The sequence below is a fragment of the Ursus arctos genome, unplaced genomic scaffold (assembly GCF_023065955.2).
Source record: "Ursus arctos isolate Adak ecotype North America unplaced genomic scaffold, UrsArc2.0 scaffold_9, whole genome shotgun sequence".
Classification (NCBI taxonomy): Eukaryota; Metazoa; Chordata; class Mammalia; order Carnivora; family Ursidae; genus Ursus; species Ursus arctos.
In genome coordinates this window covers 17,345,243-17,370,037 of record NW_026623111.1, presented here as the reverse complement: position 1 = coordinate 17,370,037, position 24,795 = coordinate 17,345,243, and the positions used below count along the sequence as shown (strand labels likewise).

General features: G+C 38.1%; 1 protein-coding gene across 4 annotated transcripts in view; it reads right to left on the bottom strand.

Moving 5' to 3' along the window:
- LOC113266744 (cytosolic beta-glucosidase) overlaps positions 1–24,795 on the bottom strand; it is a 647,115-nt gene that overhangs the window by 609,615 nt on the left and 12,705 nt on the right. For all 4 annotated transcript variants that reach the window (XR_008958384.1, XM_057309598.1, XM_044389747.3 and 1 more), the window contains exon 2: positions 706–933. Coding sequence is in view for 3 of the 4 variants with exons in the window: in XM_057309598.1 (XP_057165581.1) it covers positions 706–933 (228 nt within the window). In the remaining variant the exon portion in view is untranslated. The remainder of the gene's footprint in view (positions 1–705; positions 934–24,795) is intronic.

Below are 24,795 nucleotides of genomic sequence, written 5' to 3'. Positions count from 1 at the left end.
TAGGACAGTAGTCTTTTTAATAACAAAACTTAAGAATAATAGCTAATGCTTTTTGAATGTCTTTATGATATATCAGCTACTGTATAAAGCACTGTACAAAGATTATTTCATTTAATCTTCCAACAACTCTCTGAACTAGGAACTATTTGAGTATTCCTTTCTACTTGTGGGGAAACTGAGGCATGAAAAAATCCCCAAGAGATGCTTTCACAGATAGTAAGTGAGATAGCTTGCCCTTCATCCCAAATTAAGCAGACTCCAGATGCCTTGGTGTTAATCTCTGTGCTAGTTAATTGGCTCCACTAATTCCACTCCAACTGAAAAGTTTAAAATCTTCTCAAGTTCTGCAGGGCTTTTCATAACTCTTCACAGCATAACACAACTGAAAATAGTTTAATACATAACTTTTGGAAATTCACCTTCAGGTTAACCCTCAATAATATCTTCCATAAATGAAACCCTTATTCCCACCCCCTTCCTGCCCATCTATTTGTCCCTTCCCAACACATATCTCCAGTTCAGGGAAAACAGAACATTATTAAGAAAGCTAATGCAAACCCATTTCAAAAAATTTATCCTATAATCACCCTAAAAACTTGCAATTTCAAAGCTCCACTGCAGAATAGCATACTGGATTAATTATGCCAGACTGCAGCAATAACCTTGAATTAAAGCTGCAACCTTCTATTTTTAAGAAACACTTGCCTTTCTGGTTGATGAAACCTGTCGTCCCATCAGGTAACAGACGTGACCAGGAAAGAGAGAAGCGGTAATGAGTCAATCCAAGCTGTTTGATACATTTCAAATCTTCCTCCCACAGAGTGTAGCTGCCACAAGCTACATCGCCAGTCTGGTTCTTGAAAACTCTCTCTCCTCCCTGATGGGTGAATGTGTCCCAGACACTAGGGCCTTTTCCATCTGCATCCCAGCCTCCTGAGAAAAAGAAGAAAATGAAACAGTTACACTCTTGACATCAAGAGGCATATGTGGAATGTAAATATTTGTCGCCAAAAGAACATACCTCATTAATTCAATGTACCCTATTTATAACTTTAAAATATGCCTTTAAAATAACATGCATGAGCGAGTTATGTGTTTAGCTGTCCTTGATCCCTGAAGCTGACTGGTGTCAAATGAAAAATTATTGCATAGTGCTGCCGCATAGCAGGCTTTCATGGTTCATTTTCTGAAGATTTCCCAGCTGGTAAACAGAGGCAGGCTCTGGCTTATGAATGTCTGAGTTGAAAATATCTCCTCCTGGCCATGACTGACAAGCCTTGTCCTTGCTGCGCCTGACAGTCTCAGGACCTTGTCTTTGGCCCTCTACACTTGAACTCTATTCTCCTGTTAGCTAACAATGGAGCCTGTAATGGTCTAGTCAATTATTGTGGAGACGGCACTAGTTTCTGCCATTGTTGACATATTAGTATCCTACCTTCGTTCATTCGTGCCTCCATTAATTCCACAAATGTTGTGTGTCAGGCTCTATGCTGAGCACAGGCGATAACAGGGTGCACTCTGCTGTGCTTCCCGTCCTTGGAGAACTTGGCTACAGGCAATTGCAAAACAGCCGTGGTAAAAGCCTTGCCAGAAAACCAAGGAGGGGCGTTGATCCAGATGTGGGCTAGAGTCGGAGGTCTCTTAGAGAAATGACTTTCAGACAGGCACCTAAAGGAAAAATTGGGTCATCAAGGTGAATTGCTGGGAGGTGGGAGTAGGGATAAAATAGAAAAAAGAGAAGCTAGGATCCAAATAAGGCCACAGGGAAGAGTGTTGTACATTAGAAGAACAGAAAGTAAAAATTAATTACATTTGGAATATCTGTACACATAGAAATCTTTCTTAAAATGTACTTAGAATCCATTTTATGGTATAAAGGAGTAATTTTAAAAATCTCATGACTCCCGAATTTCACTTCTAGGTACATACCCTGGAGAAATGCTCATGTATTTTCACAAAGAGATTATACGAGATCATTGGGGCAGAGATGTCTGTAATAACAAACTCCTGGAAACAACTTACGTTCTACCAACAGTAGAACAGATAATTAATGTGAGGTATAATTATATAGAGGAAATACGAATCAGCAGTTAAAGGGAATGAATCAGAGCATCAATAACCCTCTGCTACAGTCTGAATGTTTGTATCCCCCAAAATTTATGTCAAAATCCTAATGCCAATGTGATGGGGTCTTTGGCACGTGCTTAAGTCATGAGGGTGGAGCCCCTATGAATGAGTTTGTGCCCTTTTAAAGAGACCCCACAGAGTTCCCCAGTCCCTTGTGCCAGATGAAAATGCAGATGTCTGTGATGCAGAAGAGGGCCCTCAGCCAGGCACGCTGGCAGTCTCACCTCAGACTTGCCGCCTCCAGAATTGCCGGAAATAAATATTTGTTGTTTATAAGCCATCCAGTTTATGGTGTTTTGTTATAGGCCTCCAAATGGACTCAGCCCCAAAACAATAAAGCTATATAACCAAAAAAAAATTGAGATTTGGAAGAATGTACACAGGGAAAAATGGGTGGAATTTAGATTTTTAGGGCAGTAGAATGTTCTATATGATACTGTCATGGTAGATATATTTATCAAAACTTATAAACTATGAACTTTAATAAGAATGGACTGATATTCATTCAACAGTTGTAATAATTGTCTTACAGTAAGGCAAGCAAGATATTACTACTAATAGAAACTGGGCGAATGGGGTATATGGAAACTCTCAGCACATTCTGCTCAATTTTTCTGTAAACCTAAAATTATTCTAAAATATAAAGTCTACTGATGCTTTAAAAATATATACAATATGTTTATCATGTTTGGTATATTTTTAAATATGTGAAATAATCCATGTATATTCTGAACATGTATATATGAGATAAACATGTCTGGAAATGATCAACTCAGGCTCATGGTTACCTTTGGGGAGAAAAGGGGGTAACAGAACCAGAAACGAGTCTGACTGCACCTCTTATGTTTCATTCCTTAAACTGGGTTAGGGGTATTTGAGGAGCTGTTTATTACACTACTCACAACCCTTTTTATATGCCCTAAATATTTCATAATGATTTTTATATAAGAAAGAAGGTCACAGAGAGAGTAAACTAAAACAATTACAAGAAGTTTTTTTAGGTCCTCATTTAGCATCTACTTACTCATATTTTATGCACAATTCAAACTGAATTAGGTACTAGTTTTTAGACCAAAAAAAGGACAGCATAGACTACAAATTATGGGAGGGGACCATGGGGAGACAGAAGAGACTGGTAAAAGGAAGAGATCCAACAAAAGGAAAAATGACAGTTAAAATCAGGGTAGGATACTAAGTAACTAAACAAAGAAATCATGAATATTAAAAAATGGTTGTACTCTGGAGTCATAATTTAGAGGCAAAAGGTTATACATTTCAATGGCTCTCAGTTTATGTCTATGTATGGGATTTAGAAGGATGGGGGGAAAAGAATACTGATATTCAATCTTAGAATGAAATAAGTATGAATATTAAAATATAATTTTAGTCCAGTATGGTGCTCAGAGTATCAGATAATTGATTTAATAGATGAAGAAGCTTCATCTCAGAGAGCTTAAGCAATGGTGTTCTAGAAAATACTGACAACTGGTTATATGTTTAGAAATGTGGGGGCACCGGGCTGGCTCAGTTGGTAGAGTATACAAGTGTTAATGTTGGGGTCATGAGTTCAAGCCCCACATTGGGCATAGACCTTACTTAAAAATAAACAAATAAATAAATATTTTTATTTTATTAGAAATTTTATTGACATAAAAGTTATGTAATGCACAATTTCCAAATAATATGCAACACTCTTTACTGTAAATTCCATAAGGCCAACTCATTCTTAGAGAATGCTATTTTAGATTTTTGCCAAATTCTTATATTGGGCCAACCTATGGTTGCAACCCAACCAAGGAAGTGTAGTTCTCATGTGAATGTTAGCCAATATTTTTGCTTAAATTAATGGGTAAAATAAAAGGAAAACATAATGATGTACCAGGATTTTACTTGCTCATCAGTAACATGAGCTACGTCTTCACTGAACTGGAAGAATATTTCCTCCAATGTTTGTCCTACTTAAAATGTAACACTATAGACGTGACACACTTTCAGTATTACTCTGCATTATTAACATTTTCTCTACCACTTGCTTAGGTCCTGACAATCAACAACAACAAATCAAATACTGACTTGCCAGTTTCTACAGTGTAAATATTTCCACCATGGCCAATTTCAAACAACGAATGGGACAGTACTAAGGGCAGAGTGCGGAAAAAATGAGCAGTAGCACAGCATTATATAGCATACAGGTATAAGAATAACCTCAATGACCTTGGGTTATTTGTAAGGGCATAGGGAATAAGAGAATTTAGTAAAATAATGAGGAAGTAATGATTTTGAGCATTTATTACCTTTGATTTTAACATAAATTATGTACTTATAAGTTTCTATAATTTAATTTTTAATAATGGATATGTTTAGGAATCAGCTCACAAGGGGCACCTGGGTGGCTCAGTCAGTTAAGTGTTCGACTCTTGATTTTGGCGCAGGTTATGATCTCAATGTCCTAAGATCAAGCCCCACATCAGCTCCTCACTCAGTGCAGGGTCTGCTTGAGATTCTCTCTCCCTTGCCCTCTGCCCTCCCCCCACTCATACAGGTTCTCCCTAAATACATACATAAATATAAATAAATAAATAAATCTATTTTAAAAAAAGAATCAGGTCACAAAATTACTGAAAGCTTAACAATAGGTACCAGTGAACTAGTACAAATTGGCTCCCCCAATCACTGATAAGTGACTTGTCTAAGACCAAACTGTTAGTAAGTAGGGAAGCCAAGATGTATTTCCAGATCTGTGTGATGTTGAAGTCCAAGTCCTTCCAATGAACTATGCTACTTTTAGTAATAATGGGTGATGAAGGAAGAGTCCATTGATGTCCATGCTATGCAACTTATGAAGCCTAAGATGTGCATAACACCATTTATTACACCTTTAGGAAAACACTCCGTTAAAAGTGCCTAAAACAAATGATGACACTTTTAAAAGGTAAATGTCAGTTATCAGGAAAATGTACTTATGTGGAGCAGCTCATTCTACATGTACACTAGCTAGACAAAGCATATCTAGCAACACTGTTTCCACAAGAAACTAAAATTTGAATTAAAATTAACCATTATAATTGGTGTTTTGATAAAATACATACAGTGACTGGTACTCACTAGTACTTTAATGTAAATTTGGTGAATTAATGGTATCAATAATTCATTTGTTCATTAGGGATATTCTCTAGATGCAATTATGTCCATATTCTAAAAGTATGATTGTCCTTTATGAGGAATAAGACTAGCATTTCCAGATTGACTACATACCCTAAGCTATCCTCCAAATAACTACAGTTGCTGGATGAAATATAGGAACTACATTTTTCAATGTGTCATTGATCTGGTGGGATGGTAAGTAACTCAAAAACAAAGTGAGAGAGGTAATTCAGAGGCACAAATGAATAGTGACACAGGCTTTCATCCTGAGAGCATCTGCCAAGCCCAGATGATGTGAGCTGCCATTTTAATGGCCTTGTGGGACAAGGCAGAAAGGAGACAAAGTCTAAAGCTTATCAAGGATGGGAAGCCTACATGAACATGCTTATATCAGGTTGGCAATGCAAGGACTCCACACCCTGTGCAAGAATAAACAAGAAATAAACCCCACCTGAGAAAGAAACAACAAAGCAAGCAGCTCAACACACAGTTGGGTGGGAGGAAGAAATGACTCTTCAATGATTGCAACAACAATCCAGCCCTCTAACCATTAAGTGTGAGAATAAGAGAAGATATTATCAGACATATGAGCTCTCATTGGATACTGAGAAAAAATTTTCATTCCATTGGATACTACAAGAGGATACGTTTCACCAGAACAATCATGTAGACCAAGAAAGATAAAAATCTAGGATCTAGGAAACAGATATTCAGCAGAAAAAAATCAAGAAAGGGAAATCTCCAAGCTACCAATAAAAAGAGACCTCCAAGGATATCTCTGTGCAGCAAACACAGGGACTAACCAGCTCATGTAACCACACCACAGGCTATAGGAAATAGTTCTTCAAGAAGATTAAACTAACAGAATATCTAGTACGATTTTTTAAAAAAAGATTTATTCATGTATTTGAGATAGACATAGAGAGAGAGTGAGAGTGAGAGAGCATGAGTGGGGGGTAGGGGCAGAGGGAGAGAGACATGCAGGCTTTCCACTGAGCAGGGAGCCCGATGCGGAGCTTGATCCCAGAATGCTGGGATCATGACCTGAGCGGAAGGCAGACACTTAACGACTGAGCCACCCAGGTGCCCCATAAGACTAACCATCTTAACTATTTCTAAGTGTAGTTCAGTGACATTAAGTACACTCAAGTTGTTGTGGAACCATCACCAGATCCATCTCCAGAACTCTTTTCATCTTGCAAAACTGAAACTCTAGACCAAGTTAGCAGTAACTCCCCACTTTTTATGGTATTGGAATCATGCATGGGGTCAGTGAAAGCAGGAAGGTAGAGGGAGAGAAAGCGGACAAATGGATAAATCCTCACTTTTCACAGTGAGAAGTCAATAGATTATGCCTACAGTAGAACTAAAATCAAGAACTAATAATATAAGCATGTTTAAAATACAGTAGTCAGGGGCGCCTGGGTGGCACAGTGGTTAAGCATCTGCCTTCGGCTCAGGGCGTGATCCCAGCATTGTGGGGTCGAGCCCCACATCAGGCTCCTCTGCTATGAGCCTGCTTCTTCCTCTCCCACTCCCCCTGCTTGTGTTCCCTCTCTCGCTGGTTGTCTCTCTCTCTGTCGAATAAATAAACAAAATCTTAAAAAAAAAATACAGTAGTCAATGCCAAAAGGATTAACTGAAACAGTTAAAGGGGTTTCCTCCAGGGAGAGGAACATGATTGATGGTTTCTGAAAGAGTCTCATTTTGACTCTTTAAATTATTTTATTATACAAACTTGAATTAGCATGAAAATTAATTTAAGAAATAATATTAAATGAAACATTAGAAGAGAGAGGATGATAAAGACATTAATAAATATATGGATAATCTAAATAAGCTCTTAACATATAAAAGGATAACAAAATGTATGTTTTGTGACAATTAAAAAAAATAACTAGATAGAACTAAAATACTGAACCAAAAAAAACATATAAGCACAAAAGGGAGAAATCAGAATTAAAGTGTTCCCAGGTCCAAACTGTAATTTATTGTTTTAAAGAAGAGTACAACACATCTATAGCAAAAGTTCTGTACCAGAGTCATTTCTACACATTTTATATATATTAACCCTTCACAAAAATATTATGAAGTCATGGCCATTATTACCCCCATTTTCAGATAAGGAAACTGAGTGAAGAGGGTAAGCAACTTGCTCAGATTAGCATATTCCAAAGCTAAGATTCTAACCCAGGCAATTGAATTCCAGAGACCATACTCTTAACTGGCAGGCTAGATGGGAAAAACTAAATAAATAAACTAAAAGAAGGATAAGAAAATCAGAAAAAGGGTCCTGGGATTGAGCCCCGCATTGGGCTCCCTGCTCCGCTGGGAGCCTGCTTCTTCCTCTCCCACTCCCCCTGCTTGTGTTCCCTCTCTCACTGGCTGTCTCTGTCTCTGTCAAATAAACAAACAAAATCTTAAAGAAAAAAAAAAAGAAAGAAAAGAAAATCAGAAAAAATAAGCATAGGCATGGTAAGAAAAATAAAAGCATAAAGCATAAAATAAGATGGTATGACAAGATAAATTATCACTTATAACAATGTAAGTCAATGCACTATATTCCTTAGATAAAAGACAAAGATTACCAAATCAGATTTAAAAAAAAAATATCCAGTGATATATTGATCACCAGTATACCTAAGATATAAAAATATAGAAAAATTTGAAAGTCAAAATATGGAAAAAGATATCCCTGCCCTCCTGCCCCACCATCAAAAAGTGAAAGACTTCAAAGGGAAACTAAGCATTTCTGGAGATAACATGGACAGCACTATTTTAAATATGTATGCACCCAGGAATCTGGTTTTCAAACATGTGAAAAAATTAAGAAACTAAAAAGCTAGATTGACAAATCTACTTCCATGATGGGAGATTTTGATTAATCTAAGTTCCACTGAACATTTAAAAAGCAAAACAAACTAACACACAAACTCTACTCTCGCAGAAACTATTCCAGAAAACAAAAAAGAATTCCTCAATTCATTTTATGTGGTTAGAATAACCCTGATACCAAAAACTTTCTCAGTCACTGAAAAAAGAGAGAATAAGGATAATAGACATTAGTAATCTTGATCTAATGGATATATATGACACTGCACAATAATGAATACTACAACTGAAGAATATATACTCTTTTCAAGAAGACAAAATTTACGAAAGCTGAGCACAAATTAGTCCATAAAGTCTCCATAAATTTCAAAAGTCTGAAAAAACAGAGATGACAATCTTTCATCAATTATATTAGAATTCAAACACTAAAGAACACTAGAAACCTCCAAAAGTTGAGGGGTGCCTGGGTGGCTCAGTGAGTTAAGCATCTGCCTTTGGCTCAGGTCATGATTTCAGGGTCCTGGGATAGAGCCCTGTGTCAGGATCCCCGCTCAGCAGGGAGTCTGCTTCTCCCTCTCCCTCTGCCCTACCTCTACTTGTGCTCTGTGTGTGTGTGTGTGTGTGTGTGTGTGTGTGTCTCAAATAAATAAAATCTTAAAGAAAGAAAGAAAGAAAGAAACCTGCAAAAGTTGAGAAATCTAAAAAGGTACATCTGAATAATTTAAGGCTTAAAGAGGGCATAATCGTGGTCACCAGAAAATATTAAAAACTTCATAACAGAAAAGTAAATATGAAAACATTGTGGTATCTAGTTTAAGTGGTATTTAGAGAGAAAGGCTTAATTCATATATTAGAAAAGAAGCAAGCCTCAGAGTTAATGTGCTATCTCGCTTAAAAGTGTAAAAAAGAGAGAGAAAGAGGAGGAAGAAAAGAAGGAGGAGGAGGAGGAAGGCAGAGACAAGTAGAAAATAAGGTAATATTAGAAATAATAAAATAGAAAACAAATCAGGAGAGAAAGGATTAATAGAAGCAAAAATCGGTTTTTAGAAAAGTCTAATAGAAAAAAACCCTGCAAAATAATTTTTTTAAATGAGAGAAGATAAAAGTATTAGTAATGCACACGGGACTAGAGCTACAGAAACTGCAGAGACTATAGTGATGGAAATAGTATATTATTTTTATAACTTTATTAAAACATGTTTGAAAAATTACTTGGAAATGACAAATTTTAGGAAATTAAACCTTAACAAAACTGATTCAAGGAAAAGTGAAAAACCTGAAAGATCTTAACTATTTCAAAATCAAATCAGTAGTTAAAATGTCCCACAAAGAAAATGCCATGCCAGGTGCTTTTAATATTGAGTTCCATCAAACATTTAAAAACAAACAGACACGTAAATCCACTGTTGCATAAATTATTCCAAAAAAAATTTTTTAAAGAATTTCTCAGTTTATGTGGTTAGACTATCCTGATTCCAAAACCAGAAAAAAAACACTACATAAAAGGAAAAATTAGAAGCCAATCTCACTCATAAACATAGTTGCAATATGCATAGTTGCATAGTTGCAAATGCAGACAGAGACATGGAAATTTTTTTTTTTTTTAATCTAAAGTGGGATGCCTGAGTGGCTCAGTTGGTTAAGAGGCTGCCTTCAGCACAGGTCAGGATCCCAGGGTCCTGGGATTGAGTCCCTCAGCGGGGAGCCTGCTTCTCCCTCTGCCTGCCCCTCCCCCTGCTTCTGTGTGCTCTCTCTCTCTCTGACAAATAAATAAAATCTTTTTTAAAATAAATAAATAAATAAATAATCTAAATTGAACTTCAAGAGATAAAAACTACAATGACTGAGATGAAAAATACACCAGATGGGATTAACAGCAGATGAAACATTGCAGAAGAAACCATTAGTGCACTTGAATAGCAGTAGAAACTCTCTAAAATGAAACATGAGGGAAAAAAAGGAGATTCATAATGTAAACAAAGAATCAATGACCTCTGGGACAACTTCAATCAGCTTAATACACATGTGTATTTATATGTACATGTATATGTATATGCATACATCAGAATTTCCAAAGGACAAAAAAAAAAGGAGGGGACAAATTTTTTGAAGAAATAATGACTGAAAAAAATTTCAATTTAATGAAAATTATAAGCCTAGAGATCGCAGATCAGTGAACCCCAAGCACAAGACAAATGAAGAAAACTATGCTAAAGCATACTGTGGATTTGTTGTCAAAAACAATGCAAGCAAGAAGACAATGGAGTAACATCTTTAAAAAATGAAAGGGACAAAAATCTAACTAAAACTTTATACCAGTAAAAATATATTTCAAAAAATGAAGGCTAAATACTTTTCCAGACATACAAAAGCTCAAAGAATTCATCACCAGCAAACCCTCAATATTAAAGGAAGTCCTTCAGGCAGAGAGCAATGGATGCCAGATGCAAGTATGAATCTACACAATGGAATGACAAGCACCAGAAATGGTAATTACATGGGTAAGTACATAAGATTTTTTTTATTATTCAAATCTTTTTAATAGATAATTTATTGGGTAAAGAAAAATAATGATAATGTAGTATAAAGTTTATAACATATGTAGGCATAAAATGTATGGCATGGAGACAGGAGCACAAAGGCCAGGAAGGGAGAAATAGAAGTATGTTGTTTTAAGAGTCCTCAGTTGTGCATGAAGTAGTATAATACCACTTGAAGGTAGACTGTAGCAAGTTAAAGATGTATACTATAAATCCTACGGGAAACACTAAAATAATAAAACAAAGAATTATGGTTAGTAAGCCAGTGAAGAATATATAGTAGAGTCATTAAAAATAAGATATCTTTGAGGAAGACAGAAAAAGAGGGAAATGAGAATAAAAGACAGATAGAAGAAATAAAAATAAATAGCAAGATGGTAGATTTAAACCCAACTATATCAATATCATTAAATGTAAATGAGTCTAAACAATTGAAAGGCAGGGATAATCAGATTGAATAAAAACATCAGATTCAACTATATACTACCTACAAGAAACCCACTTTAAATATAAAGACAAAAAGAGGTTAAAAGTGTTAGGATGAAAGAAACACATACCATGCTAATTCTAATCAAATAGAACTAGAGTGGCTGTATTAATACCCATGTAGATTTCAGAGCAAGAATATTACTAGGTATATGAAAAGTCATTTCATAAAATTAAAGGGGTCAATTCATCAAGAAGATTTACAATCCTAAATGTTTATGCACCTAATGACAGAGATCCAAAATACATGAAGCAGAACCTAATAGAACTGCCAAAAACAGAAAAAATCCACAATTGCATTTGGATATTTCAATTAACAAGACCAACAAGACTATAGAAAAATGGACAAAAGATGTAAACAGTTCCTTCACAGAAGGAGAAACACATGGCTAGTAAACATCTAAAAAATGTAAGAGATCATTAAAAATCTGGAAAATGCAAATGAAAACCACAATGAGATACCATTCTACACCCACACAGTTGGCACAAATTGAAAAATTGGGCAATATCCAGCATCAGAGAGATTGTTGCATGGCAGCAGTGTTTATACACTGCTGGTAAGAGAGCAATATGGAAATATTTAGTAAAGTTGAAGAAGCACATAAACCAAACCCAATAATTCACATAGCACCTTATACCCTGTTTCTATAAATGCAAACCAGGAAACATATATACCCATGACCGCAACAAACAACAACAAAAACCTGCACTGGAAACCGTCCAAATTTCCTTTGTTGGGACAATTAATAAATGAATAAATAAACTAGTGAAGACTATCCAGGAGTAAGAGTGAATGAACAGTATCTGTTCAGATCAACATGCATAAATCTCCCAAATGTAATATAGAGAGGGAGAAAGCAAATTGCAAAAAAAAAAAAAAAAATGCATGATATATTTCCATCTACATAATATCCAAAACATGTAAAACTCACAATCCAGTTGATATCAGACAAATAAATTCTTAGACTGCATCAAGATAAAAGTTGTATTAAGATCATGTAAAAACAGAATGGGGGAATCAAGAAGAAAGCACTTGAGTTACTTTTGTCATTGGGAGTCAGACAGACTTGCCTGAGAGAAACATTTTAAGGCAGATGTTGAAAAATGAGTAAGAGTTCTCACAGTGGACCTGATAGGGGGAAGAGCAAATGAGTAATTCAGTGGCAATGCTCAGGGTGAATTGCAGAAAGAAGGCACTAGGGATCCAAAGACTCCCAATTAGCAGGTCACTGCAATATTTTGGTAAGAAATAATAGGCTTCTATATTTTATATTTTTAGTAATTAGGAAGAAAATAAAATTGTCTCTGCATAAAGGAAATATTAGGACATGGAAGGGATTCCCACAAAAATGTAAAATACTGATATTACCTACCAACCTAAAATCAATGATTTCCAAGGCTGCAAAGTATGAAGGAAACAGCACAAGCTCTAGATCCAGAAACAGGTGAGTTTATATCCTGTCTCTACCCCTCACTTCACTTCTCTGTATATAAAAAGTGGGAGGATATGATCTGGTTTCGTGAGGTTCTAGTAAAAATCAACCAAGCCAAAGCAAAGGTGCTAACATGGTACACGGCAGAAGGTATGTGGTCAACAAGTGCCCTGTTTCTTCTCTTCTGGACTCAACACAACAAACACTAACTACATTTACACAAAAAGTGACTAGTTGCTCTTTTTTTTTCTTCTTTGGTGGCCTGCTCTTGATACCATAGTGCTTACATAGGAATTACTCTAACTAAAAATATTTGCAAACTTGCCTGTGATTAAGATCTGGTGTCCAGGCTTGTGTGACTTGGTCTGTGGGGCCCTCAGCCTCCTGATTTGGAAGTCATCATTACAAATGGGGCCGTGTCACTTTCGCTTTTGCCACGACAATGCCCTTTGAGAGGCCATAGATCTAAGTAGACCTCAGTCCTCTACATAAAGGAAACCACGTCAAATAAAAACTAAGTAAGTGCGTGAGCATGTGTGTATGTGTATATGTCATCTTCCTTCAAAACCCAAAAATGGCATTACCACAACATTGCTTTTTAGAAGTACTCTCTGACTCCCCATCAGAACCATGCCCCCCTGGGTGCACATGCAGTACAATTAACCCAGAGGACTGAGTCATCTTTAACATATCTTTGTCTCCTTCACACTTTGAGCTCTGTCAAGGCAGGGGCCAGGTTTCACTCTTATCTATGTCTCTCCAAGACCACGAATAGTGTTTGGAAATAAGGTTTCTCAGCTACCTGAAAGTAGAGCGTTCCTAGGAAACCTTTCATAACCTGAAATGGCCTAAAGCGAAAAGCACCCCCTGCTCTCCTAAGGTTAGCATTATGCCACTTGCTTTCATGAAAAAAGCCATTACCATACTATGCAGGTAAGTGGCATACCATGAACTTCAGGAAAGTGGAGGTTACCTGTAGTAGGTGCTGAATAAAACGGTTTCTGTGAGGTGTGTTTAGCATAAAACATAAATATTGATGTTTGCTATCTCATCGCTTCACAGAAATATGCAGAAGTTATTTTAATGCTTGTACATTATTACAAATTATTTGAGAAATTAAATGTGGCTAAAAATTCAAGTAGTTGCCATTTATAAGTTATGACCTGATGTGCTTTCAGACAAAAAAAAAATATTTATTTTTGCAATTAACATTCAAATGTATTAGACATAACTATTCTATGTGGAACTTTGAGGTTATGGTGAGCAAAGATTCCCTGATCTACTAACAGTACTCTGTGTCCAAAGCTAATTCAGAAGGGACAGAGCCTCCAAAGTGACAAGAAAAACCACTAGACTCTATGGAAACACATTTCAATATCATGTCACAGGAGGATGGAGGGTTCCAGAAAAGATGTCTCCACGAAAAAAGAGAGAGAGAGAGAAACTGATAAAGCATCTGATGTGTTTGAACATGTCAAGAAACAATTTACATTTCTGGCCGACAGTGTGGGGATGAATTAGTGAAAGAATCCTAGAATAGGAAGCCATCAACAGATAATTATTAACTCTCAGGCAAAACACAAACTGTACAAGAAAAGAAACTGAATCATAGGACATTAGGTGGCTCAGTTGTGCACCATTTTTACATAAACAGTGATGTAAAGCTGAATGAAGATTTAAACAAAATTTGCTAAATAACCAAATGGGAAAAAATGGAGAGAAAAAGTTTGCTTTGTGAGTATGGTACTAGAGAGGCTTAAAAAAACCCTCATCTTATAAAATCGGAAGTCGGTATGTTATATTTTCAACCAGAATACCAAATCATGACTGTATATGCATGCTATTTAGAAACACAGAAGTAACTACTAGAAAAAGATGGCGAAAAGACTCAAATATGTCGGCTTTAGGGAACTAAGTAAGAAGTGACATGAAAGATCTTTCTTGGGGCGCCTGGGTGGCTCAGTCGTTAAGCGTCTGCCTTCGGCTCAGAGCGTGATCCCAGGCTTGAGCCCCGCATCGAGCCCCGCATTGGGCTCTCTGCTCCACTGGAGCCTGCTTCTTCCTCTCCCACTCCCCCTGCTTGTGTTCCCTCTCTCGTTGGCTGTCTCTCTCTGTCAAATAAATAAAGAAAATCTTTAAAAAAAAAAAAAAAAAAGATCTTTCTTTGTTGTTGGGTGTTATAATTCTCAGTACTATTTGAGCTTCTAAACCATTGTACACGTCACCAAGATAAAATTAAAAATTAAGTTAGAAAAATCAATATAACCACAAGAGAAAAGGAATTACAGACCTAAGTCAACCCTGTTTGGAGGTTAGGAGTGGTGTTAACACCCAGAGGTATGTGAGAACGTGCAAGTATGCTTCCCACTGTCCCAGAGACTGGGCTGCTCTGATATTTAGTGGCAGGGCCAATAATGAGGGTCTGCCAAGCTCAGGACAGCCACACACAAAACCAAGAAATGACCAGATCAAATGCCAACAGCACCTCCAATGGGAAACACCGCACTCAATAGGAAAAAGAGTAAAGAAAAATACAATGGGGTGAGGAAGGGAGGAGAGAGGAGGGGGAAGCAAAAACAAACTATCACGTTAGAAAATTTAAAATAATAACATGGCAGAAAAAAGCTGAAACCTTGGTAATCACAAACCACTAAATAGTCCTATTTGAACAACGTAAAGGTGAAGAGGAAAAAAATATTTACCATGTAAATACTGATTTAAAAAAAAGTAGACTCATGAATATTTATATTATGTAAAAATGAGGGACGTCTGCCTGGCTCAGTTGGAAAATCATGCAACTCTTGATCTCAGGGTCATGGGTTCGAGCCCCACATGGGGTTGAGAGATTATTTAAAAATTAAAACTTTAAAAATTATATAAAAATGAATATAAATAAAAGGGACAGAGTAATATTCTCAGATGAGTAAAGGTTACAGTCCACCAAAACCATATAGCAATCATGAACTTTTGTGCATCTAACAATAGAGTTTTGACAAATACAAGAGAAAAACCTGTGATAAATGCAGGGATATAATGAAAACTCCACTAACACAGAAGAGACTCTCAGAAAATGACAGAGAAAGAGAGACTTTTATTAACATAGTTTATAAACTTATTCTCTTATGGACAGATGTCTGTATGACAGTATACGTATAGGTACATATGTATGTATGTGTATATAACATAAGATACACACAGACATACAATAGACAGAGACTGTTACTCAACAACAGAAAATCATTTTGAAACACCTTGAAGTATTCACAAATATTAGAATTCATGCAGGTACATTCTCTGACAGTTAAACATAAAAAGAAGAAAGAAAAAAAATGAAAGAGTAAATGAAGGGAGGGAGGGAGAGGAAGATTAACAAGAAAAGAATAAGTCAATCTATCCACTTGGATATTTTTTAAATTCTAACTAAATATTGTATTAAAGAGAAAATAAAAGCAGAATGATTTTTGAGGGAAAAATGCATTATTAAAATTATCTTAAGAAAAAGCAGACACCTGAAAACAAACATCTTTCCTGCAGCTAAAGGCTTTAAAACAGACTTCCCCTCAACAGATGGAAGTTGAGGTAAATGGCTGGAGAGTGATGAGCCGGAGCAGACAGCTTTGAGTGCATCCCGGATCCGGGAGGCTCCGCGGCAATGGGCAGGACTCTGAGGCATGTCCATGAGAAAAAGACTTTGTTCTAAATATCTGCCAAAATCAGATGTTGTGAAACCGCCTTAAGAATTTTCCTTTTTATTACCTCGCCTTCAACCAGGTCAACCAGGTCCAACCAGGTCAGAAGCCTTAGTAAACAAGCAGAAATATGAGAAGGAAGGGAAGAAAGAAGATTGACCACACCCTCCCCTCCAATAGAGCTAAGACCAAGACAGCCCTAAATCAGATTTGAAGTTTTAACTATTTCATAGAGTAATTATTCTAAATACCAAAATAAGGCTGTGTTTTGTAACCGAGAGTGGCCATATGTATCAGCCAGGGTCCCAGCAGGAAACAGATGGCACTCACACTGGGTAACTGAGGAGAGTTTCATAAAGGACTGTTTACAATGGTGTGAGCAGGGTTTGGGGAAAGCAACAAGGGAGAGTGTAGTACCTCGGGGCTTGCAACAGCATGAAGTCATTAGCACCCCGGAAGGGGCTGGGGCAGAATCAGTTTCCAAAACCTGTAGAGAGTAGTTACTTGCCAAGGGCTGCCTGGCAGAAGAGGAGGCCTTTAGCTCAGGGACACAGCCAACCCATTGCAACCCAGCAGGGAGGAAAGTGGAAGAATAAATATTCTGGCTTCTCCCTCCTCCCACCTGACTCTACTGTCTCCTGCTAATACTTCCCATTGATCAAATCCAAACCGAAGTCGAAGGACAATGTTATCACTATGGATTGGCTGCCCAGGGCCAAGAGCAGAGACGGTGGCGAGTAGATCTACACGGGCACAAATATCCAGCACACAGTAAGCCTTAAGATCACTGAGCCCACCTGTGTTGACTTCTGAGGGGAAGAGAAGAGCTACTCCCACTAAGTGTGAAGGGACAAGTGGGGGGAAAAAAACTAAGTTATTTTTAAGAGTGTGCCCAGAGTGTCCTCCTTGTGGACGGCATGGTGTAAAGTATAACAGAATGTGGATATAATTTAACTACTGATTTAGTAATTCAGGGATGTGATAAATTCCCCTAGAAATAAATAGCGAGAGGAAATAGTTCAGTTCTAGTTCTGGGACTCGACCCTTGGGGCTCCAACCCTGCACTTGTCGCCTGGTTGTTTTCTGATGATCTGTACTGTGTTCAGCTACGGAGGCTTCTCAGACTCCCTTTTTCATTTACTTTAGTCCTGTTTAACATATGCGGCTTTCTGTCTTAACTGCCTTTGCCTCCGCTATTCTGCTGTAATTATTCTTATATCTTTCAATTAAGTCTCTTTGCATTCAGCCATTTATGCATCGAAACATGCTATCTAGTGAAAGACACTTTTCTCTGTCTTTGAAGAAAAATCTCTGCTCTTCTCTAAATCCATCAGAGCACTACAGTAATCTAAACTGGCTTCAGCTTCTGATTGCCACTATGCTAATCTGAGCCCCATTTGGAAGGATGGAACAGTACACTGGAAAAAGCATCATGATAATAATAATAGCTATCATTTATTAAGCCTGACGATGGGACAGGCACTTTGCCAAGCATTCTACATGTGTAGAGAAGGAAAAATGTTTTCCTCGACCCTCTCAGTGGTCCCTGGCTGGGGCTGAAAATTAAACTGACAAAGACAGATTAACAGGCAAAAAGTATACAGATTTATTTAAGTTTTATATGCCCTGGGAGCCTTTGTAGGGAAATGAAAACCCAAAGAAATGGTTAAACCTGAGTATTTTTATGCGAGGTTTGATGATGAGGGGACAGTTGTGGAGGAAAATGATGGGCCACAGAGCATAAGGTAAGAGGAGGAAATTGGGGGAAACTCAGCAAGGCCTGCTGATTCAGATTCTGCTCAGTGTCCGTCTGTCTTCAGATATAAGGATGCTCCTTTCCTCCAGGTATAGGGAAGGCACCTCTCACATGAGTGTTTTATGACCTACTTCAGGGGAGAAGGGCGGGGGAGGTCAAAGTAACCTTCCAATCTCTGCTGTTTTCTCCAACTCCTTCAGTTTCCAAGGTACTGTACCCATGTCCTGAACCCCATCCCATACTTTATACCACTGATATCACCCCCAGTTAAACTGGAGGAATCTGGGGTTTCCCTGAGCTTAAGGCTTTGGAGGAGAGCATAGGTAACAGTAAAAGTAAAACGGTAAGCCAAGCGTCACTGAACAGAGACTGTGCTCTTACTCACGTTCTCTATATCAATTTAGCTCTGTGACCTCAGGCAATTCACCCAACCTCTCTGTGCCTCATTTTCCTCATCTGCAAAAGGAGAGTGAGGTCTTCCTACTTGATAGTGGTGTTGAGGAAATATATTGGATGTATTATTAGAGTGGATGTATTTGGAAACGACTCTCTGGGAGGCAGCGTGTAACTGTTGTTAATAAATAGTGTTTGTACCCACTGCTCCAACCTATATCGGCTCTCTTAAGAAGAGAGCTCAGAGTAACTAATCTTTTATGGAGCCCACCTTGTCTTGCTGGCCTCCCTGAGATTCCCTATTCTGGACTGCCTGGCTGCATTGGCTCTTCACGCCCAGGACCATCCAAGCCTGTTGGGTGTGCAGTGAACCCTGTCCATGCAGTTCCTCTGACGCCTGCACTCAGTCATCGCTCTGGACTCTCAGCACCTTGAGAAGGGCATTCATGCTGTCCCAGAACCTTGGGCAGGAGAAAGTAGCTCTTGGACAGCATGTACTGTAAAAGTTGTCCCCCAGGGACAAGTATTTTTCCCAGTGGCCTTTTTTCTGTTTCCCTTTAAAAATAATAATAAAGTTCTTTTATTACATAACTGTGGGACAAGGGATCAAACATCCGTGCTTAAAATGCAAAAGGTGCCCTACATTCAAACCTCTCCTGCCCAGAAGAAATACCCTTTGCAACATTTAAATCCTTTAACTCTTCCCTCCCTCTGCTTCATGAAAATTATAAAGAGCATCACGTTATTAATCTGTAACTTCCTAGTGACATCACGGCAGACATAAAATACCCCGAAAAACCTCACCCCTACGGGTTTGCCTGGCCTGGTTCCAGGAGCAAATCAACTCAAAAATTTTATGAACACTAATTTGCTTTCATTATGCTCCTATCAATCACCAATCAGAGCCTCACTGTATAGCACACCTAAGCAAAAAAAGGGGGGGGGGACTTCCTAAATCCACCCTATGAATTGTACCAGGTAAGTTGATTCTGTTTGCCAGTGAAATACAAATGTCTTATTTTAAATAATTCCATTTTAAAATGTTTTCGAGAACACCTCTATAAATCTGGCATTTGTGAAATGGGCTAATGGCATCCCTTTTTTGACTAATGAAAATCATAGGCTTCAGAGTCCGCAGAATCTTTTATATCGTGGCAACTAATATTTTTGGATTACACAATGCTGCCGATATGGAAGCATGACTCTGGGGTTTCAATCCTGGTTCCCATTTCCCAAGACAAGTGAGAATTGCTGGGGATGAGTAGACGTGGAAAGGCTGACCTGAAGAGAGGTGGGTAATGTCCAGATATTATTAGCACTGTAAAGATTTCTGAGCCCACCAACTAATGGGGCAAGAATTCCTAACAACCTGTCTCAGCAGGAATTTGAGGTTGTTGGGTTTTGGGGTTTTTTTCTGTATTAAAAAAAATTTCCAGAATTCCCACACACTAATTCACCCTGAATAACTTCACTTCTTTGAGTCTGTGTCCTCATCCATAAAAAGGGAATAATTATATAGGAAGTATGTAAAATGTCTGGCACGGTGGCAAATAGTAGTTGTTTAAAAAGCCAGCTATTGGGACACCTGGGTGGCTCAGTCAGTTAAGCATCCAACTCTTGGTTTCTGCTCAGATCGTGATGTCAGGGCCGTGAGACTGAGCCCCCCCACTCTGCGCTCAGTGTGGCTTCTGTTTAGGATTCTCTCCCTCTCCCTTGCCCTCTGCCCCTCCCTCCAGTTTGCACACGTGCACTCTCTCTCTCTAAAATAATAAAATCTTTTAAAAGGCAACTATTATTGTTATTATTATTCCTGTTGTTACTGTGATGGCAAGATTTTTCTATATGTGGTTTTCATGTTTTCAAATATCTCATTACACTTGCTAAGGTATATTTAGACCCATGCAATATACCCAAATGCATTTGATGACAGGATAGGTCATAAGGCAGCTCTGCTACAGCTTTTGTCTTTTAGACAGATGTTCTTCAGAATCAATGTATCACAGAAATTAAAAGCCTAACTTGAGGTATTACTGAGTCATAGTCCATTGCCTGAGGAGAGCAGAACCATCTATTCCCCCCAGATAGGGCTGCACTTGGTACCGACGGGTCTTACTAAATCTGCATGTGATCTAGGTTTTGTTATACACTTGAAATGGTTAATTAGAAGAGGTAGGGGAATCTGAAATGTCCCAGCAAGCTCCTCCTGGCCCACTGTCACGTTTCATTTTTCTTCATGCTGAACCCATTTGGATGAAGCACTGTCCCCCTCCAAACACATGGTTTCTGTGCCTGTTCTCTCTTACCACCTATTTATGTCCCAGTACATCTGCATTGTGTAGCTCAGTAAGATCCATTAAGTCCTTGGGCAGTGTTTACAGCTATTGTTTTTATTATTATTTCTTTGAGGCTCAGATTTCTCACATAAAGCGATAGAAAACTACCGTATAGACAGTGAGTAAAATGCTTCTTAAAAGAAAGGCGAAAAAAAAAAAAGTATGTATAAGATTCGCAATTTCAGTCTGAGAATTCTCAGAGCAACCCTGTGGGTGAGAGACTATAATTTCTTGTAGGTTTTAGGTAAAGATATAATTTACCTTTATTTGCAGACACAAAACTCTAAGAAAACATTACTTGCCATCGATGCCTCTGGCTTTAAAAATATTTATGAGATCGACATAGTTACCTGGAGGCAGACACTTCCTTACAATGTCATAGGTCAGGCACATTGGCTTACACCCCAGATAATATTGATGTACCTTCAAAATTTAAAATAATGCTTATACCATTTATTTATTCATTCATATATAGAGCACCCATCCTGAAGTATCTGGGACACTGAACAAGGTTTACATAAATCTGACTGTTTTTTCCTCTGGGCCATTTGGCTCAGTCTGGTAGACCATAAATATTCAATAATACTTTACAATGACAAAGCATCTTTTATGCAAACATCTCTAAGCACATTATTCACCAATATTACAATCTTCTCTTTAACCTACTGGTAAAGTCACAGAAACTAATTGACTTTCTTCAAGGTCCCACCACAAATTGTTTATTTTGTAGATTAGAGTCCAGGTGTCCTGATCCTAGCTATAACTAAAGGGAGAAAAAAACCAAACAAACACATTTTTTAGGTGCTTAAGCTGATGACCTACACTAAATATTTCTAAATTGAATCTATTAGGCAAAACGTCCTCCTTAAAGATGTTAAATGTTATGATGCATCCAATTGAATTTTATAACTTTTGTTCTAATTTGCCCAAGGCCAGTTACCATTTTCAGAGCCCCAAGTATGACCTATTTTAATCGAATCCTGTTACAAACACTTAAACTTTCACTCTTTAATAAAATCAGGTTTCTAAATACAAATTAAAGTTGGAGCAGAACAGCGAAACTTTTCATGGAAAGGTCCAGTTGCAGTAATGGCATGGCCTTACCAAAATATTGTAGCAAAGTGAAACGCTGGGAATTACTGTGAGATTTGAGCAAGTCTCAAACACTTTCAGGTTATGCAAATAAAAGAAAATACTTTAAATGCGTTACTTTACAGCTTCTTTATGTTAAAGTAAGGCAGGTTTAACATAGACAATTAATAAAATACAAAAAAAAAGTGGAAAGATTTTTAAAATCACTCACAACCGGGGCACCTGGGTGGCTTAGTCGGTTAAGGTTAAGCATCTGCCTTCAGCTCAGGTCATGATCCCAGGGTCCTGGGATTGAGCCCCAGGTAGGGCTCCTTGCTCAGCGGGCAGCCTGCTTCTGCCTCTCCCTCTGCCCCCCACCCCACTTGTGCTCTCTCTTGTTCTCGCTAATGAATAAATTAAAAAATCTTTAAAAAATCAAATTAAATCACTCACAGCTATGATGGTCATTAAGAACACATTTGCAAACCCCCAACCTCAGGGAGCAGAGCTGACCAGCTGATTGAGGGTCCCAGCTCTGAGCCCTGAAATCCATCACAGTGCAGTTTGCACTGAGGCCACACTTCCCCGAGCTGATCCCAGGCATTGCTGAATGTGGCCAGGCTATTATGACAAGCCTGTTCCTGGAAGATGTGGGACTTTCCGACAGGAGACCTTCCACTTCCCTGAAGACCTGGCTGAGTTTTCCCTTGTGCTGTCTTGTAGTCTAAATGCTTCACTCAAACTTCCTTCTTCCTTCCTTCTCTCCTTCACTCATCAGACCTGTATCCCAGCCTCTCCCAGCTCTCACCCGTTTCTGTCATGAAGAATAAACTTCTTGTATGTTCAACACCATCCTGGTCTCTGCTTCCTGGAGGACCCAATCTCACACGCCATCTGATGGCGATGATGATGGTGGTAATGATAACGATGATGATGGTGGTGGTGTTGATGGTAGTCAAGATAATGATAAGAATTAATACCTACTGAGTTCTTTTAAAAATGCCAGCCCGTTGGGGCACCTGGGTAGCTCAGTCAGTTAAGCACGTGGGAACTCTTGGTTTTGGCTCAGGTCATGATCTCAGGATTTTGAGATCAAGCCCCGAGCCGGGCTCTGTGCTCAACACAGAGTCTGTTTGGATTTCTCTCTCCCTCTCCCTTGGCCCCTCATCCTCAAAATAAATAAATAAATCTTAAAAAAAAGAAAAGAAAAGAAAAAAAGCCAGGCCTTGTACTAAGAGGTTGCCTATATTATTCCATGTACTATTCCCAATAACCTCCAAAAGACAGATATTACCCACCTGAGGGAAGTAAGTCTTAAAAAGGTTAAGGAACAAAAGCAAGACCACATTGCTTGTGAAAGTCAAATGCGAACTCATATTCTTCCTCAACCAGTGGAGCAACAAAGCACTACTGTCAGTAACAACCATATTATATTACTTCTCTGTATTACTATTTTGTAGTATCATCTTCTGGCCCTTTTTCTGTATAGTATTACTGTTACAATTACACTCAAAATAATAATGTATTCATTTAAGCCTTTTTTGGTAAAAAACTGAATTTTTATTTAAACTTTTTGATTCCTCGAAAATTCGCAGTTATCTACTTTACTTTGGTTGTGTACACCTGACCCAGTCATTCAAATACTGTTAGTTAACTTATTCAAATATTTTTCATATTTGTATCCCATATATGAAGAGCCACTACATCAACTCTGGGTAGCTGGGAGAGTTTTTCCAAGACCTTAACACAAGCAAAGGTCAAGCAAATAAGTCAAGGCCAAGTAACTTAAACAATTGGGACCATTAAAACATCCAAAATAACAATACTCAGTCTCCAATTTTAGAATTTATTGACACCATTAAATAGACCACTTAATAACAAACGAATGGGCTTTTTCTAAATGAAACAATTGGTACAAAAAAATGCACTTAAAAAGATTTGTACCCCATAAGCATCTTTCTAAGAAAGAATACCAGCTTGGAACTTGTAGCAGCTTGCTAATTCAAGAACAGAACTTTTGATGGCAGCAAATGCCTTTTAGAATAATTTGAGGTTTCTCTGACTCATAAACTAATTGACTTTCCTCAAGGTCCCCCAGGAATCACTGGGTCAGTCTTCAGTCTTGGCAGATTTCTGCTGATGTCTCAAAACAACTCCCTGAGTACAGAGATTTCTGGACTTTTCATGTTAAAGACTGATTGTGGCAGCCACAACATTTCCACAGTTTGTCAGCTGGCAGTGTAAAAGGGTATCCCCTGGATAAACCCCCCAAAATAGCCTTCTGAAATAAATATGCCTTCTACTAAGACGAGCATGCTTGCCTTGCAAATATAACTTCAAGGTAAGTTACCAAGACATTGCCTTCCAAACAAGCTGCCCCTCCCAAAGTGCCTTCTACATGGAAAGGAAAGCTACTGTTTGTCCTCCACTCTGACTCTTCAGCTTGTCCCACCATTCAATTTCCACTTCTATTGCAATTGGGATCAAGTCTGAACAATAATTATGATGTCACATACACAACAATTGCCTCAATTTTATAGAAGTTGGAAAGACTCACTTTTTAACTTTCTTCAACCCAGCACAAACTTTAAGCTCTGATTTTTAAGTAGGCAAGAAACTAAATCCCTAAATGATTTCTTATTCTCTAAAAATATACTACCTCTGCAACTCCTTCCCTGAATATCACAACACGGAACATTAACCTTCTGCCTTAACACCCATATCGCCTGCACCACTCATTTTGGCCATGAGTTCCACATTGTCTTTTGTTGTCTTGTTTCTTGTGGGTCTTATCCCATCGTATTGCCCCTCTGTCACTAATGAGTAGTGTGACACTGAGCATATGACTCCATCTCTCTGGCTTCTGTAAGATGTTTTAAAAATCATGTCTGCAAAGTGGAGTCAAGTGTCACCACTTGCGGAAGAAACACTAAAGAAGGAAGTGCTGGGTGGACAGGCAAAGACCACCCACCCTCCTCAACCAGAGAAGGT